General features: G+C 34.7%; 1 protein-coding gene across 1 annotated transcript in view; it reads right to left on the reverse strand.

The window, feature by feature from the left end:
- The window catches only part of CSMD1 (CUB and Sushi multiple domains 1), a 2,580,735-nt gene that overhangs the window by 869,238 nt on the left and 1,691,489 nt on the right, over window positions 1–20,008 (reverse strand). Inside the window, 1 exon segment of the mRNA XM_043985743.1 lies at window positions 4,669–4,793. Coding sequence (XP_043841678.1) covers window positions 4,669–4,793 — 125 coding nt within the window.

Genomic DNA, 20,008 nt, shown 5'->3' on the forward strand with positions numbered 1-20,008 from the left:
AAGCCAGTGCTCTTTCCACAAAGTCATGATGCCCCTATAGATGTGGCTGTTTTTTTGTTTCTTAGCTGACTTGTACAAAGATAAGTATAGAGTTGTATCTCTTGACCCATGACAAAGTAAAATTAGTACTTTTTTTTCAAAGGCTACTCTTAAGATTAAAGTCATCAATAGCCTTTCTTATCCAAAATGACTGGCCCAACCACCGTTTAACTACTTCTGTAGAATTCTCAGCATCAAGATCCTTCTTTAAGGGGAAACCAAATAGTACCTATGATAAACAACATAGTTCACAGTGAAATGGATACAAGAGAATGTTTTAAGACATACTAAAACATTGGAAGTAATGAGTCACTGATCCTTGAATAAGCAGGGGAGAAAAGAATGCTAAGTTATGTCTCCAAGGACACTACGGGATCTGTAAGGTGCTGACAGATGCTGCCACATGAAGGTTGTGGGAGAGGTGAGTAGAAGACACATTTCCTACTTTGTAGTTTGGTCCAGAAGTTATGTCATCCCTCTTCCAGAATAAGACTCATGATCACAGACATATTGTAGCACAAATGATACTGTTTACCCAAGTAAAGACTCTGCTGCAACAGAGCCAAATGTATTTGTTCATTAGATTATGGGTGAGGATCAGATAGTCAAGTCATTCATGCCAATCAAGAAAAGCAACTCTATTACATAAGACATTAAAATTAATATTTCAAATTAAAATATTTTAAAAATAGATAAAAATATTTAAAAGTTTTTATTGTTTTCAGTAGCGACTTGTATAGCCTTTTCTGTCTCTCATTTCTATAAAATTAAACATAAAAATCCACCCACTTGGAATATTTTGAATTTTGCTTATTGCAAACCATTCATTTTAATTTTTCAATTCAATTCAGTATATATTGTCTAAAATGTCTAGAATGACATGGGGTGTGGAAGGCATAAAGATAAATAAAACAAAGTCCCAGCTCTCCTAAAGCTTACACTAAGCCAGGTTAAATCCCTAATAAAAAAACCTTGTTTAAAGTTTGGGGAAAGTTCTGCTCTATGTAAGGCATAAAGACAATCTAAGAAGAAAAAAAAAGTAAATATTTTTTATCTACCCTAAAACTTTTTCTCAAGCCAAAACTCACAAGAAAATATTAGGGATATGATTACATAAAAAGAATATACCTATTTTTCCACTTATTTAGCAAACATATATTAATTGCCTGATATGTGCAATGCAATGTAATTAGGCATCTACAAAGATAATTTCCAATGATACCTTATATTATTCTCCTCCATAAATTTTACAATCCAGTAAAATTGGAATATTCTCTGCTCCTTAAAAGTACCAGGTATATTTTCAATTCTATATCTTTGGTAATGGTGTTCCTTATGCCTAAAATGCCCTAATTGTCCTTTTAACTGTTAAATTCCTAACCTTACTTAAAAACCCTAGATTTTTTTAAATATCTTTTTTTTGTTTTTTTTTTTTGCGGGGCGATGGGGGTTAAGCGACTTGCCCAGGGTCACACAGCTAGTAAGTGTCAAGTGTATGAGGTTGGATTTGAACTCAGGTATTCCTGAATCTGGGGCTGGTGCTTTACCTACTGTGCCACCTAGCCACCCCAAAAACCCTAGATTTTTAAACATAAGTAAAAACATACCTATTCTACATCTCACAGAAGAGTTTGTTTAGAACCTCTCTGATGTACTCATTATATATTCTTGTATATTATCTCTGTTTCTTTGTCCCCTACTAGATTTAAGCTAATGAGAAGCAAGATTAATGCATTATTTAAACCTAGTAAGCATACCAATACCAAGATCAGCGCTATGTACAATTATTTTTCAATACTACAATATTTGAACAACCTGCAACATCATTTTTACAGGTATTCCTTCCACTATCCAATTCAAAATTCAACTATGAATTAGCAGAAGGTTTTCAAGAGTTGCTTGGTTTGGGAAAAAGATAACCATCTTGGATTGTCTTTCTATGCAATATTATATAGATGTGTATATATATATATATATATGTGTGTGTGTGTGTGTGTGTGTGTATGTGTGTGTGTGAGAGAGATAGAGAGAGAGAGAGATCTATTTTGTTTTAATTAGAGCACATATTTCCAATGCATGCCTCTCTTTCCTGAATTGCAGCCCATTAAATTAGACTGTCACAGTTCTTTAATCAGTTTGGGTTTTTTTGTTGTTTTTTGTCAAGTAACAATATGACTTTCTGATATACTTCTTGAGTGAAAGCATGAAAACTAGTTATCTCACATTAGGAGTTTACAAATTGATGGATAAAGAAGTTACCACTAGGAAATTAACTAATAGGAATGAGGAAATTGGTTTAAATAATTATAGAATTTAATATAATTAAGGAAAAATAATGTTTATTAAGGGATGGGTTTTGCCTTACTCTTTTTTTTCTCTGTATCCAGAATAGAAGCAGGAATCCTTGAGAACAAGAGAACTTTTAAATGTTTTCTCTTCTATTAGCTCAAGTAGACATAGGCTTTAAGTTTTCATAGAAAAAAATCAGGGTAAGGGTATAAATGAATAAGTAAGATATGAAGAGAAAAGCACCAAAGTGAACTATTACTAGTTTAATTAATTGGCATTGATCAAGCACCTTTATATAAATGCCGTGGATACAAAAAAAAAAAGGCACAAGAAAATACTGGCTGTCCAGGATCTTACAGTCTAACACAAAGAAAAAAAATGGAAAAGAACTTAATCATATAGTCTCCATCATCTGGGATTTCAAGAAAAATGTATGTCTGCATTAAAATTAATTGACATGGCAAACTAATATCACTTAGTGGTAACATGACTAAATTGCAGGTATAGGTTTTTGAGAGTTAAATATCCTCTAAAATCTGATTCAAAAAATAAAATTAATAAGCAATAGTGAATATCATAACAGTCCATGGGCATTTCCAGTGGGATAATAAATATAGTATTGTTTTCTATTTTCAGTACATTTAACAGAATTTGCAATCATATATACATATATATGGTATAAGCATATATATGTGCGTGTGTGTGTGTGTGTTTGTGTGTGTGTGTGTGTGTGTGTGTGTGTGTGTGTGTAAAAATTCTACATTTAAAAGCTCCAAATCAGGACTTAATTTTCTGACATTTGCAACAAGGAATAAAAACCAGTTCTGAAATAATCACTTTTTTTTCTTAATTATATCAAGACAGAATCTTTATAGAATCTTCAAAACTTTTGAGATGATACATGAGATTGCCTAAGTCCATCTATGAATATTTTTTATTGCAAAAATTCATGTGCCAATGTTTCGCAGGCATCCTCAAGCTCTCTTGCTGTTCAATAAGTAAGAAGTTCTCTTGTATAGCAGTGATTCTTTTTTTTTTTCCTTTGGCATGGTCTGTGAGGGTTAAGTGATTTGACCAGGGTCACACAGCAGTAAGGGTAAAGTGTCTGAGACAGGATTTGAACTCAGGTCCTCCTGAGTCCAGGTCTGGTGCTTTTTCCACTATACCACCTAGCTGCCCCCAGCCATAATTCTTTTATGATGTTGGCCCAGAATATTCTCATAATTTTGAATATGTAGAAAATATCTCCATGACCTGATTCATGAAAATATATCTCCTATTCAGTCATTTAAAATAATGGAAACATTTGACTCTAGTAGTAATGTTGAAGATGAGTGAATTCTGCTTAAGCATTTGGTCCAATGTTGACTTGGGCCATGAGATAAAAGTATCCTTTAAAGTAAAATAACTACTCTGATAAAACTGAAATTCATTCATCATAGTTTTGTATTTGAATTAATTTTAAATGATTTTATATGTAAGCATACACATTTATATTGTCATATGATACATATAAAACACATATTGTAAGACATATTATAAGATATTAGATACATGTTTATCTTTCCAAAAGCTTAAAAGATAAAAAGTAATGAATTTTGTTGTTTCTGCCAAAATTTTAAAAAATTACTTTTCTTTCTAACTTTTCTTTTTAGTTTTATTTTTATTCTTTGTAGAATATTGCCTGACACATAATAGTCACTTAAATGTTTGATGAAGGAGGGGGATGAAAGGAGGAAAGAAAGGAAGGAGGAAGGAAGGGAAGAAGAGATAAAGGGAGGGATGGAAGAAGGCAAGGATGAAGGGAGTGAGGAAGGGAGAAATGGGGGGAAGGGAGAAAAGAAGAAGGGAAAAGGAGGAAGTTATGGAGGAAAGGGAAATGGGAACAAGGGAGGGAGGAAGGAAGAAAAAGGAAGGAGGAAGAGAGGGGTAGAGGAAAGAAGCAAAGAAGAAAGGAAAGATGGGTGAAAATATACTGGATGCAACCTTAGAAATGGGTGTTCAATTCCCTCATTTTCCAGATGAAGAAACTAGGTGAAATTACTTGACATAAGTCATAAAGAATTGTTAATGAAGAGCTGGTACTATAACTTAGGTCTTTTGACATCCATCCCAGTGCTCCTTCTGTTTCTTTAAAATGAACTTATATGACATACTTTAAAGATCAAATTGGTCACAGAAAGCACCTTGGCTTGCTTGCGCTCTCTCTCTCTCTCTCTCTCTGTATGTATGTGTATGTATATATGCATGTATGATGTGTGTATATGTATTGTATCATGTGTTTATATATATATACATATATATATATTTTTTTAAGAGTACTTAAGTTATATTCCTTACCACGACAGATTGGCCGGTGGTCACTCCACGCTGCTAGTGTCTCTGTAACTCTCTGACATGTTATGCTCTTGGAACCCTGAAGCACATAATTATCTTCACAGGTGAACTGGACACTTGCACCCACCCTAAGAAATCAAGAAACAAAAACCAGTTTATTAGATACGAAGTCCAGAGAAACCAATATGTTGCCTGTTTCTAATTCGGTAGTAAAGTCAAAACTGTCAAATATGTAGATAGAAAAAGAAATAAAGATTTGAAAAAATTCAGATCACCAATCATTTTCCTGGGCAGAAAAGGTTTATTTCAAATAGGGCAAACATCTGTACCATTCCATCAATGTGGGAGAAAATGCAGCAGAAGAATATATTTTCAAACAACACCTATCAATTATAGTCAAAGGAAGGCCACATATTATATTGGGGAAATATATCTCCCTGGAAAATCCTTTCCCACCACATTTTAATGTAATCCATCCAGGCTACAGTTAGATGAAAAATTACTTTGGCTCTAGTGCTACATCTGAAAACATGAAGCTTTGAGGTTGTGAGCATCGACAAAACACTAAAACAGAATAACAATTCGGCAGGTGCATAAGAAAATGTTCAAGTCATAAATCAGGTATGAACACACACCCAATTACTTCTTCTGAGCCTGACATGTGGCATTAAGCATAGTGCACCACTATTTTACATTCTGACAAGTATCCTCTTTAAGGAGCAAATCCTGCCCATGTTTTCTTTTCATTTTGCCACAGGGACTGGGAATGGAGAGAAGTAATGGAAGTGGGAGTATGCTTAGAGAGAGAAGGGTTAAGGAAAAGGAAGGTTTTCCTTTCTGTATGCTTGAAACTATAATTCTTTACTATATGTCTGCATTTCTTAATTCGTTTCACTACATTTTAATATACATATATACATGCTAAACAGAAATATACACATACACAATATGAACATATTTTTCTTTTCTTTTCCTTTGGTCCAAATCTATAACTTCATCCATATAGAGAATTAATCTAGGACTTCCCTGCACCAATGCAGAATAAAAATTCAGAGTTCATAGAGGCACAGAACGATGGAGTGACTTAGCTATGATTACAAAGCCAATATCTCTCAGAAGTAACACTTGAACCCAGACCTTCATAACATCAAGGCTCTCTCTCTTTTCAGAATGCCATATTGACACTTACAGAGACCCACAGATAGACATACAGGCACACACAGAGAGGATTTTTTCTGCACATATATATGTTTATGAAAATGTAGGAATCTATTTGGATATATAGAAATATGGAAGTTTGTATAATATGCTACACCATACATATACATGCCTGTGTATGCATATATGCGTACAATTATATTTTCTATATTATGAATATATGTATATGTATTCTATATGTGTATATATGTATATATACACACACATACAAGCACATAGATATGTATACCCATATAGACACATACATCTATACTTTGGGATATAGGCATAAAATATGCATTACAAATATACATGAACTATTAATAAATATGCTTTTAAATCTGTAAAGTATGTAATAGGAAGAAGAAGCACTGAATGGTGTATTTGTATCACTGAATAATTTGGAAATCCTCTATTACATAGAGTGGTGACTCTGCAGGATTTAAGGAAAAGCAAGGGCAAGAATGACACTGTATGATAAAGCATTTAGAAATCTATATTATGAACTACATATGTGGAGTCTCCACATTGTTAAATTTTTCAGCTTCTGGTACATGCCATCTTAAGGTTTACAAAGGGCTTTACCAAAATTACCTCATTTAATCCTCACGACATCCTTGGGAAATAAATACTATTGTCACTATTTTACAGATGTGAAAACTGAGGCAGACAGAGCTTGAATAATTTGCCCCGGGGTTACATAGCTAGAAAGTATCTGAGGACAGGTTTGAGGACAGGTCGTCCTGTCTCCAAGTTCAGCCCTCAAGCCACTGTACCAACTAACTTACTAGAAAATGCTTGTTTATTGGTTAATTAGTCCATAAAAGTACCTTAGTTTAAAACAATATTTAAAATGGAGGGAATCAAAACAAAGAGAAATCAGATCATGATTTAGTAATTAATGTATATATATAGATATGTGCATATGTTCTTCAAGTATGTTCAATGAAGAATATATTTTAGTAATTTCAGAACATTAGAAATACTATTGGCCAGTTATCCTTCAAGTATTCTTTTCATAAAATTATTGTAAATATGGACAAACCATCACATAGAACAGGGCTTCTTAAACTTTTTCCACTTGTGACCCCTTTTAAGCCAATAAATTTTTACATAACCTCAGGTGTATAGGTATATAAAATAGGTATACATAACCTGCTACTGATGCCAAATTTTTTACAGTCCCCACATTCAGTTATGTGACTTCATATGGGTTTGTAACCAACAGTTTAAGAAGCTTTGAGGGGTGTAACAATCGGAATGATGCCATGTGCTCAGGAGTTACCATAGGAAAGCTCCACCATGAGGAGAAGGTGTCTGAGGGCAAGCCATGTGGTCAGGTCCTTGGTGTCAGGAAGTGACATTTGCTCGTGGGTACTGTCAATCTATTCCATCTACATCACTCTTCCTTTTCTACTTCAATTATCCTATAATCTCCTTGTTGCCTCAGACCTAGAGACTTAGAATTGATCTTAAATAATCTCTAATAACAGTCCTTTCCACCACATCCTATACACTATTGCAAGGTTATTTTTTTTTAATCGCTATTTTCATTATGGTATTCCTCTAAAGGTTCCTTATTACTATTTTTAGGGGAAGCTAGGTGGTGCAGTGGCCAGAGTGATGGGCCTAAAAGTAGGAAAACCTGATTTCAAATTCTGCCTCAGTCACTTACTAGCTGCATGACCCTGGGCAAGTAACTTAATCCTGTTTGTTTCAGTTTCCTCATCTGTAAAATTAGTTCGAGAAGGAAATGGCAAACAACTCCAGTGTCTTTGCCATAAAAACCCCAATGGCATCACTGAGTGGACATGACCAAAAGACAATTGAGCAACATTACTATCTCTACTTAGTCTACCATAGTTTAATATTCAAGATCCTCCATCAATTACTGATACTTTATGTAGCATTTCTCATCTTCCATTATTCTGCCAAATTAAGCCTTTGCTCTGGGCTATTTTGTTTCATTAATTTCCAAGATTATCCCTACTTCTGCACTTCTGGATTGGTTATTGTTCCTTCTCATATATTTCTTTAAAGGGAGCATAAATTATGGCATTGTTTCATGCTCTAATCACCACAAGTTGTTGTCCCTGAACTCACTCTATAAATTGTACAAATAAAAATGGAAGTCAATATAACAATACAGTATTGTCCAAAAATGACAAGTGAAAAAGCTACAAAGCAATGAATTGACAATCTGTTGCAGTAACCTAATTGAGTCTTAGTTCATGAAATTTAATAAATGTATTTAAAGTTAGAAAGCAGGAATGGCAGTTACTCTTTCCAAATGATCAATTCACATTCTAAGTCTAGTTTTCTATTAGATAAGGACAACAACAATAACACAATAGAATTTAAATGTTCCACTACCATTTCATTTTCCATTAATACAAGCCTCAAGTCTCTTTGAGTTCTCTGATTTCTCTGGCATGCATTCTATTTGTCAAATAGAAAATGAATTAGTCTACAGAATAAGAGATGATTTATAATTTGATTTTCCTGAAATGTCCCATGTTAAAAAGAAAAAGAAAAGGTGTTGAGAGAAATAATTGCTGGTAGGTACCCTTTAGTCAATAACTAAAGAGTTCAGAAAAGCCAGCTATTACTCTATATAAGCACTGTGATGGAAGGGAACAGCACATATATGATAATATCAACAAAAAAGGAATGGGTAAAAAATTATAAAATGTTTTATACATGTATATATATATGCAGGAATTTTAAACTGTTAGATTGAAAAGAGTAAGAAGTTAACCTCACTTTAGTATTCTGCTATTTAAAAGCTTCAGAATCAAAGAGAACTCTCATTTGGGAATTTTCAAATCAATTATCTCACTTATAATGGATATCTTGGTTCAAATCACATCTAAATGGCACCTCTTAAAAACAACTACAAACATTTGTGCTTTTATTTAAGAGCTATTCCCTACCTACTTCTGGAATAACTTGAGGCATCTTACAGATTAAAATATGACAAGGAAAGAATAAAACTTGAACAGAATTCATATGATAGAAGCATGAGATACTGATGCTTAAAAGAAGTAGAGATAATCAGTTATTGTACTTCGAGAACATAGCTCACTTTCAGATTTCTGGAATCTAAGGAAAAATGTGACATCCATTAAACCACAAAGTTGATTTTTATAAGATAAAGGATATAAATTCAGTTCTGGTATTAAATTTTTCCCTGGGTTAACATTCAATGTAGGGGCAGCTACGTGGCGCAGTGGATAGAGCACTGGCCCTGGAGTCAGGAGGACCTGAGTTCAAATCTGGCCTCAGACACTTAACGTTTACTAGCTGTGTGACCCTGGGCAAGTCACTTAACCCCAATTGCCTCACTAAAACAAAACAAAACAAAACAAAACATTCAATGTAGTGTCTTCCAATATTGCTTGAACAAAGATTCATGAATTCAACAAGAACATTTCCATAACATTATCATTCTGTTTGTGGATAAGGCTTTTTTATTCAAGAAATATTAGTCACATTAACCTCAACCTCAGGACAACCTCAACATCAGGACAAGCGTAGATTGCCTATAGTAAGGTAGATAATTTATTATCCTCCACTGACTGCCATAGTTACTATTCCTCATTCTTGCTATCACTCAGCTTTCCATCCATTCAATGAATATCAAACTGCTTTAGTTTTCAGAACCCTTTAATTAATTTCTAGATGAGATATAAAATTCATCTAAGAACATCTCTGTCTTCTTGGACCAACTAATCTAGTGGGTGATATGATACAAACACAATATTATTTGCTAAATATACAGCAAAGTCCCAATCATCATGAATAATGAATCCCCTAAAGTAGTTAGTTGCAAGTATATGAATTTTCACTATTGAAAGTTATAATTATATAAAATGTGATGATTTGTTCCAATGTAATGGAAATGTGCAATTGAAGTCTGAATAATGTGACCACTTCAGGGGAATTCATTATTCATACTAATTGGGACCTGGCTATACTAGAGAAGTGTATAAGAAAGTTCTATGTGAGGACTGAGCAGAAAAAAGTAAGTTTACCAGGTTTCATGAAGGAGATGGCATTTCAGTAGATTATTAAAAAATTAATGGAACCCCACTTTCAAATCTTTAACTAGATATCTCAATGTGAGTGTCCCAAACAAAATTCAATATTCCAGTGTTTCTATGACATGTATGATCAACATGGACACTTCTACCAATGGTACAAATCATATCCCACTATACAGTAAGAATGGACCATCTCCTTATGCAATAAAACATACCTTGGATAATATGTTTTACATCATTTAAAGTATGGTACTTATCATTAGTTATATACTATGCTAGCCATATTCCCCTGAGAGTCTCCTACTGCACTTGATGTATTAACAATTTTCAAGAAAACTCCCAAAGAGAAAGAAAAAGCATGGCAAAAAATCATTACCAATTAACTCTTTAGTCAATTAAATTAGAATAATGGCTTAAAATCATATGCCAGTAGAGTGACTGATAATAGTTGGAAGCTTTTTGTTGCATGTCTTAAAACTATATTTGTACAGAGTCAGGAAATATGATGTGCAGGTAATTAATAGGTTCCCAGATGATTAAGTTAAACTGTTAGAATAAGAGAAAAATAGAATCAATAATTCATTATCTTCTTTCAAAGTATAAGCTACCTACTCTCAAAGAACTTATCATCTAGTAATAGAGATATGAAATATACATGAATAACTAAAATCCAAAGTAGAGTGAGTCAAGTACATATGAAAATTATAGAGTAATCTGAAAATTCATGAGGCAAGGGTTACTTCAGCCTAAGAAAATAAGGAAAAAAATGTCATGAAAGAGGTATAATATGAACTTATTCTTTTAAGATAGAGAAGAGGCAAGAAGAGGAAAACAGGTATCCTAGACATGAAAAATAATGTAAGATAAAAACAGTGATGACAAGGCACAAAAACTTTTTTAAAGCATGGTAACATCTAGTTTGGCTAGAGTTTAGGTTGTGGAAATTTGACAATTCCATTGACCAAAAGTACCAATCATAGCTAGTAAAGGGAGGAGAAATAGGGGAGATAGAGGAAAGAGGTATTAGAGAAGGAGAAAGAAGAAAAGAAACCCATTTCCTCCAGGGCATTCTAAAGGGGAACAGTAAAACATATGTATGAGAATGGAGATTGAAACCAGGTATTGGCAGGTGTGCTAGATATATCATATTAGAACATCTGACTTCAAATTCTGAATATGCCATGTATTAATTTTGTTTCTCCCACAGCCTAATGGAGAACTCTGAAAAGGACGGCTTAATAAATATTTAATTAATGAATAAATGAATATGTCTGTTAATCAGGAGTAATTCAGAGTATAAAGACATGAATCTATAATAGCAATAAGAAGAATACCAAGAAGAATAGCTGATATTCATAGAGCATTTTAAGGCTTAAAAAGAATTTTACACACTTTGAGTAATCTTTAGAATAACTTTGTGAGGTACTTATTACAAGTATTATTTCTATTTTTCCATTAAGCCAACTGGGGCTAAGAGAGAATCGTGGCTAAATTATGGTCTCATGAGTAGTAAGTGTCAGAGGCAGGACTTCAAAACAGGTCTCAAGATTTCTTCTGGTCAAGTGCTCTTTCTATTATTCTATTCTGCCTCTCAAAAAACAGAGAAGTATGTGGTAGAAAAAGCACTGGCTCTGGTACCAGAGGGATTGTGTTCAAATACTGATTATTCTCTGGGTGACTTTGAGCAAGTTACTTAACCTCCCTGGGGGTTGGCTTAGATGGTCTTTGGTATTCTTTCCATTTCTTCCTCCTCTTCCTCCTTTGATCCTATGATTTCTAAGGTCAATTCCAGTCTTGAAACCTAGAAAATCACTCAGGTAATCCTAAGGCTACTAATTCACCCTCCACTGGGAAAAGTTGCCATCACATTTGAAAAGCTCACCAAGTCCTGAAAATTAGCCCACACTTCTATTTTAGAAATGTTCCTTTGTAATATCTAGCTAAATTCCAGACATGTTTATGTTCATAGACTTAGAGATATCATGGTATTTTGATAAGTCATAGTAGGTGATTAATATAGGCTTGTTTATTTATCTCCTGACATTCCATATCCACTCATCCAACCGTCTCATCTCACAAAGGAGAATGAAGCCTATAGAGATTGACTTGACTGAGGTCACATAAGCCACAAGGTAGGAAAGCCAAAGTTTGACCTCAGTTTCTCTGACTCCAATTCGAGAGCTCTTTGCCTAGCACCACTCTGCTTTTCCTGAAACCTCACAGATTCTCCAACAAATGATCCCTGTTTATGCTGAGGAAAAAGCTCAGCTACTTCACCTGACTGTGCCCAGTAAATTAAAAATCTCGCTGGAACAGATGGGACCAAGGAGGTTGAAAGACAATTTGCAAGTAAACTGGCCACAAAGCCAATAAAACTTTGTCAGCTCGTGCTTGCACAGTATCTCAGACAACACTATAATCAAAGAGACAAATGTGTAATGGCTGTAAATATTGGAGTGCTTTTTATTACTCTTTTGATTCCCCCACATAATATGTCATTTCTGGGTCATTTTTTTCCTTTTATAGCGACAGTCTTTAGAATCATCTCTTCAAGCCTTAAGGCAAGTTAGAACTACTGAAAATGCATTAGAGAGTAGATTGATATCTCTAGCCTGAGGAAAGCAAAGAAAAGAAACTAATATTTTAGATGAATTTCAGAGCCTGGATGTTAACAATGGCACAACACAGCTTCCTTACAACAATCAAACTATAAGGAATTTCAAGGGTATGAGTTCCAATAATGTTTGTGAAAGTGGCTTAAAATAACTAGGAAGTTCTAAACTGTGACCAGTGTTTAAGAGCAATATACTTGGGAAAATGTCTGAACCTTAGGGAAGTTTCATTTAAGTCATTCTCATATATATTAAGTTCATAAGGAATGGCTCTTTAACAAATAAGATCAGTTCATTCTTATCCGACAAGGTAATTAAGTTAAAACCTCATGCCAGTGTATATAGTAAGACATGAAAAAGCCAAGTCCATGTTACATGAATTATACTAAGGCTAGCATGACATGCTGTTCATGAACTCAGGAAGATTCTGGTTTGGATTGTATCTCTGACCCTCTCTGTGTTACCATGGGCAAGTTAATTCATTGCTCAGAGACTCAGTTTCCTCATTTTTTATGAAATGAGAATTTTAATATTTCTAATTGTTACCTTACCTGGCCTATGTAAGAATAAAGTGAGATAATGTGCTTTGCAAACTTTGAAGCATTATATAAATGTCACTTACTATTGCTATTACTGTTATCTTATTTTCATCTTATTCAATGGAGTTAAGATAGAAATGATCTTAAGAAAAGGTTTTTTTGTTTGTTTTTTTAGCCTATTGGCCAGGTATAAATTACTTGCTTTTTTGTAATTGAATAAAGGTATTGTATATAAATTCTACTTCTGGAAACTCACTGAATGTATCTTCAAGTTTTCCACTTGATTATATCTAAGTACTTGATAGGTGCCAAATTTTTGTAATGTGCAGTGGTAGGTTGCACATTTTTTCCCATTTCCTCTTCTGTAAGAAAACAGATAGGCATGGGGAAACGTATGAAGTAAGCAAAGTGAAGAAAGCAAAACAAATGGAGGGAGAGATGAGGGGAATAGTAAAATGATACAACAGAACAAATTTTTAAAACAACAGAAAATCAATTCAAATTTAATTCTGTGAAATTATTTTGACCAAGACTGACTCCAAAATGAGACAAGAGGTGATCTCTTCTTGCTTCTTTGTAGAGTTGGGTAACTGTGAGTATGAAATGCTGTGTATATTGACAAACATTTTTTAAAAATGTTTTTTAATGTTTGTTATTCCTATTTACTTTTTTCTCCACCCCACCTTTTTATTTTTTATTTATAAGGGATTGTTCTTTGAGAGAAGAGGGGGCAGGAACATATTGGGTAATGTAAAAAGAAGATATGAGTAAAATTTTGTTTGTTTTTGCAGGGCAATTGGGGTTAAGTGACTTGCCCAGGGTCACACAGCTAGTAAGTAAGTGACAGGTATCTGAGGCCAGATTTGAACTCAGGTCCTCCTGAGTTCCAGGGCCAGTGCTTTATCCACTGTGTCACCTAGCTGCCCCATGAGTAAAATTTTAAAAATATAACTTTTTCATAATTTCTTATAGCTAGTGATATCTCTATCATAAATCCTTCAATTTATATTAGAAAAGATATATACCTTAGTAAATATTATTATTATTGAGAAGGAGGAGGAGGAGGTAGAAGAGGAGGAAAAGGAGAATGCTTCTGAATCATGTAAGTGAAGACATGGCTTAATAGTAGTCCTTCGAGGGGGAAAAGATTAATACAGTAATATGATCTTAGGGACTGCAAGCTTAATAAGAAATAACAATATAATGAAGCAGCCTAAAACCCTAATGTCAATGAGTCAGTAAATAAACATTTATTAAGCACCAGTTATGTGCCTGGCACTAGGATAAGCACTGGGGGAGGGTGGGGGAGAGGAAAAAGACAATCTTGTATTCAAGGACCTCATGGAGACAGGATACAAATAACCATGTACAAACAAGCTATATACATGATCAATAGAAAATAATCAATAGAGAGAAGTCACTATATTTAAGCAGGATTAGGAAAGACTTCCATAGAATGTGGGACTTTAGCTAGTACTTGAAGAAAACCAAACATGCCAAGAGGCAGAAATAAGCAGGGAAAGCATTCTGGGCATCAGGGACAGCCACTGAAAATGTCTGGCATCTGAAGATGGAGTGTCTTCTTGGAGGAACAGAAAAGAGGCTAGTGTTACTGCTTCAACAGAGTACAAGGGGATATAATCTATAAGAAGACTGGAAAGGAAGGCTGACAGGCTATGAAGAACTTTGAATGTCAAAGGATTTCATCCTGTAAGTGATAGGGAGGCCCTGGAGTTTGTTTTTTTTTTCTCCCAGAGGAGACCACTTTAACAGCTGAATGGAGAATGGATTGGAGTGAGAAGAAATTTACAACACAAAGAACAGCCAGTAGGCTATGCAATAGTCTAGGATTAAAGTGATGGGCAGCTGTACAATGTAGTGATAGTGTCAGAGGAGGGAAAGAAACAGAGAAGAGAGCTGTTACAAAAAGAAAATTGGCAGGCATTAAAAACAGATTGGATCCTGGGGCCGAGAGAGAGTAAGAATCAAAGATAATACACATGTTGGTGACTGAGTGGATGGTAGTACCCCAAACAGTAACAGGGAAGTTAGAAAGCAGGAAGGATTTGGGGAGAAGAATAAAAATGAGTTCAGTTTGGACACACTGAGTTCAAGCTATATACTTCAAGACATCTAATAGGGAGTTGGAGAGATCAGTCTGGAGGTCAGCAGAGAGGTTAGGGATTGTCAAAAATCTGAGAGTAATCTGTACATGGATGATAATTTAATCCATGTGCATTAATGAGATCACCAAGTGAAGTAATATATCAGGGGAAAAAAGAAGGCGGCCCAGGATAGAATTCTGTGAGCTACCTGTGGTTTACAGATATGACTTGTCTGAAGATATAGCAAGGAAGACAGCAATGGAGTGGTCAGATAGGTAAACAGATAACCGGGAGAGAATAAGGTTCCCTAATCCTAGAAAAAAGAGATTACAGAGGAGAACAGGGTGATTGATAGTGACAAAGTTTGCAAAGAGGTCAAAAAAGAAGAGGATGGAGGAAAGCCCATTAGTTTTTGGCAATTAGAGATTTTAGTAATTTTGGAGAGGTTGGTTTTGGTTGAAAGATGAGATTGGAAGTCAGACTGTAGCAAGTTAAGAAAAAATGAGAAGAAAGGAAGCAGAGACAACCATTTCATATCACATTTTCAAATAGTTTAGCCATGAAAATGGAAGAAAGCTATGGGACAATAGCTAGCTGGCTTACCAAATGTATAGTATCTAAAATTTTAGAAGTAACAGTGCTAAAGGTTTCTATTGGTCAGACCACAGGCCACAACAGGAGATTTGTATTCATTTGTGGGCTCCTCATTCACTCTAAGAGTAACAATAGAAAACTGAAGCTGAAGTGATGAGACCAAGAAAGCAAAAGACCTGGAAAATAGAGGGGAAAAAATGAAAGGTCTCCCGTTTAGCTCTCCCAAAATTTATTAGATAGAAAATCAATGTAGTCTTTGATCTGTTATCTCTTATTCCTGACACATAACCAGCCCACCTAGAGACATGTTTTACAAGTTCTTGATGTCATTAAAAAGATCTATGAGAGAGATGCTTAAAAAGAATGGGCAATGCGGTTCTTAGTCTTGTTTCTATTTTCTGTTTAGCCCCATTCACCTTACTATGCTTTATAACTAATCCTTTTTAACCAGTATCTATTTGCTGACAATCTCGGGCTTCAAATTTAATTACCTTAAATCAATTCTGGAATGTTGCTACAAAATGGAGTCTGGGCTAACTAAAATCTTTGATCAAGAAAATAAATGCAGAACCAGCCCTGAGAAGTGAATCAGGGAAGCAACAGCAGGGAAAGAAGTACATCTCTCCAAAAACTAAGAGTAGGGAAAAAAAAACACCTAAGAGTAGAGAAAAAATAAGGCATATAGTAATCTTATCAGTCTTACTTCCTTCTCTTCACTATACCTATTTCAGAGGGAAAAAGCAGGAAGACTTTCCCCACATCTTCTTCCACACTCATCAAATTCATGGATTTTCCCTGCTTTGAAGTCTGCCTTTGACATTTATTCATCTCCAAAATTTATCTAAATGTGACAATGTGAAGCAAAGCCCCAATGTCCTACCCTATTTGTGAATGCTGGCCAGTTACTCAATAAAGATTTATTCATTAAGTAAAAGTGTTAGATTAGATGACCTCTCCGATCCCTTCCAATTCTAATATTCACATTTATGTGTCTTTTTGAGAGTATAATGAATGTATCTTGACAAATATTTATCTCAACACAACTTTGTGTTTCCTAGTTACCCAGTACATCTGCCACTTGAAAGGATAACCTCATTGATATAAGATGTGCTGATAAATCATGTCCCTAATATTCTTTCAAATTGTAGAGGATTTTGCAACATATCAGGAGGTTGTCTGTGTTTCAAGCTAAAATATAAGGATGGTTGGAAAGGTTTCATTTTGTAGATATAACTGCTTTTCTTGAGAAGCTATAAAATATTGCTAAACCCTGTTTTGTTTTGTTTTTACTACACAAGTTCACTTTGACAGTGGCAGCAATTGCATTCAGAACCAAAGCATTGCTTTAAGAAATGCAAAAAAGGGGGCAGCTAGTTGGCGCAGTGGATAGAGCACTGGCCTGGATTCAGGAGGACCTGAGTTCAAATTTAGCCTCAGACACTTGACACTTACTAGTTTTTTGTTCCTGGGCAAGTCACTTAACCCTCATTGCCCTGCCAAAAAAAAAAATGCAAAAAAATTATTTGTTTTCCCTAAAGATGCCATGGCTTATACTTCTAGACTGATTCCACAATGCACATGCACTTCCATGTAGTCCCCTTGATATACACTGACTAATTGAACTTCAGTCATTGCATTTTAGAATGAAAGTGACAATCTTCAAAATGCTCAGAGGGAGAAAACAACTGTGTTGAAAAGAGTAAGAACCTTGTCAGGTTCAATGTAGTTGAAGTAACAAAAGATGTTAAGCCTAGAGAACAGAAAACATGGTATCTATTGTTAGGCATCTGTAGGGTAGTTAGGAAACAGTGATGAGGCTTTTCTGCATCTTCAATGGTTTGATTAGGACTGAGTGATGTAAATTCAGTCAGAGGCAAAATGGTGCAGTAGAAAGAGCTGGTTTTAGAGTTAAAAGACTGAAATTTGCTAATCTCAGTTGCATATTTCACTGTCTTTCCTCCCCTTTATCACAAAGTATATGATTGAGGAATCATTTGCCCTTATTTTCATTTTTACTTCAGTAGCTAATTTCTTTATTTTGATCAGAAGCTGTTCCATATGATTACTCCTCCTAATTATTAGGAGAGCATATATGAAACTTCTTACATTATTACATTTGCCAAAAAAAATTTCATTTGGCTATTTTTTATCCATTTTTCTTATACATTCCTACCTCCTGCTCTATGATCAAATTTCTAGGGAGTTCCTTTGCCTTGTCTTGCTCCAATACCTATAATAGCTCTTTCTCTTCACATCTGCCTCTTTGATCTCTGTGGTTTTTGTTTATCTGTTTAGATTGAACTCAAAGGACATCTTCTGTAGGAAGCCTTTTCCATCTTTCCATATTAGTACCTTTACTTCTAAGATTATATTGTATATACCTTGTTTGTATCTTTTATGTACCTGTATTTATATTGGTTGTATCTCTCATTAGAATGTACTCACCTTAAGGAAAGGAACTTATTTAAGTATTTTTTGTATCCTTAGGACTTAGCACAATTTTTTTTTTTTTGGTGAAGCAGTTGGGGTTAAGTGACTTGCCCAGGGTCACACAGCTAGTAAGTGTTGAGTGTCTGATGCTGGATTTGACCTCAGGTCCTCCTGAATCCAGGGCCAGTGCTCTAACCACTGTACCACCTAGCTGCCCCTTTAGCACAATTTCTAACATAGAGAGATTTAAATATATACTTATTGTCTTCCTTTCATTGAAATTTTTAATTCACCCTGTTTATTACCCTAATATTATATAATTTATATAAAGGTATTCAGGGTCCTCAAGGAAGAGATGTTGGAACACAAAGTTTTAAAAAATGATGTTAAAATCTGTCTTTACATATATTTTGGGAAATAAAATTCTATTCAAGAATAAAAAAAGGAAGAAAGAAAGAGTGGAAACAGAAGTCCAGAGATATCTAGTGACCTTCCCAAGAGTCAAGATTTGACCTAGCCTGTGAATTCAAATCCACTTCACGTCATATTACCATTTAAAAATTTTCTGAGGTTAACTTCATATTGTAATAAAGTCTACCAATAACAGTTTCTATTAATGATGACTGAAAGAGAAGTAAACAGAAGGATATGCCACTCCAGGGGGAAAAGTGTTGTTGTTGTTGTTTTTTTTTCAAAAAGAAAAGAGGAAGAAGAGAGAAAGAAGAGGAAGACATAGCATCTACTTCAAATTTGCAGATTTCTTATACATAAGACTAACCCTGAACATCATTCAAATTTCGGGGGATTGTCTGCATGGGAGGGGATAACTAAAATAGTTAGAAAGCAGGAAAAAAGGGAACAAGGCCAGTAGTGGTCTGGCACCTGTCTGACTAGAAGAAGAATCCAAGCCTTGAGGAAATCTAGACTTTCTCTCTATATGTCTAATGTCTATTGGATGCATTCTTGTGTCCTGACATGCTGGTTTGTAGATGTTGGCATAGCATACTAGGCTAATTACAAAGTGACCTTTTCCATCCATTGCATTAATGAAAATGAAATAGTCATTTGCTAGAGCAGATGCTTGCCTTTAGGACAGAGTTTAGTTATAAAGATAAATGCCATAGGATGAATATAGATTATATATAAGAAAATTTCATTAATTGGGACCTTACTATTTCAGAATTCCTGAGTCTCACATAATCTCAAGGTTAGAAGGAATATCAGGGAATGTCTTCTGGTCTAATCTCCAAGTGAGGAATGACTCTTAAAACATCCCTCAAAACTAGTCATCAGTTTTCACTTGATGCCCTCTAGTGAGAGACATCTGCTATCTCAATAAGTACTCATTCACTTATGTCTACCTCTACATGTCATGAAGAATTTCTTTACATTAAGACCAAATCTTTCTCTCTGCATCCTTCATTCATTGTTCCTAGCCCTCAGGACAGGCAGAAGTCAAATCTTCCATATCATCTATCTAGTCTGAAATTTACAACTACCCCCCCACACCTTAAATAAATGTATTCCTGAAGAAATAACTAGTATCACATAGGTTGGAAGAGGGATGTTGAACCTATCTAAAAGAAAAAAAATAAACAAAATAGTAATACATTTACATGGCAAGCAAGCCTATCTAAAGAAAAAAAGGGCCTCTGAAGGAAAGACAGGCAGTAACAATTTACCGGTCAAGTCAATCACCAAGATCTCTACCATCATCTCCCTTCTTACTCTAAGTGAGAAAATCAAGAACTCTGAACTCATAGGTTTAAAAATAGTGGTGCCCACCAGGCAAGTGGTTTTGTTTCCAAAAGTGGGCCCTCTAG

This window comes from Dromiciops gliroides, chromosome 2 (genome assembly GCF_019393635.1).
Source record: "Dromiciops gliroides isolate mDroGli1 chromosome 2, mDroGli1.pri, whole genome shotgun sequence".
Taxonomy (NCBI): Eukaryota; Metazoa; Chordata; class Mammalia; order Microbiotheria; family Microbiotheriidae; genus Dromiciops; species Dromiciops gliroides.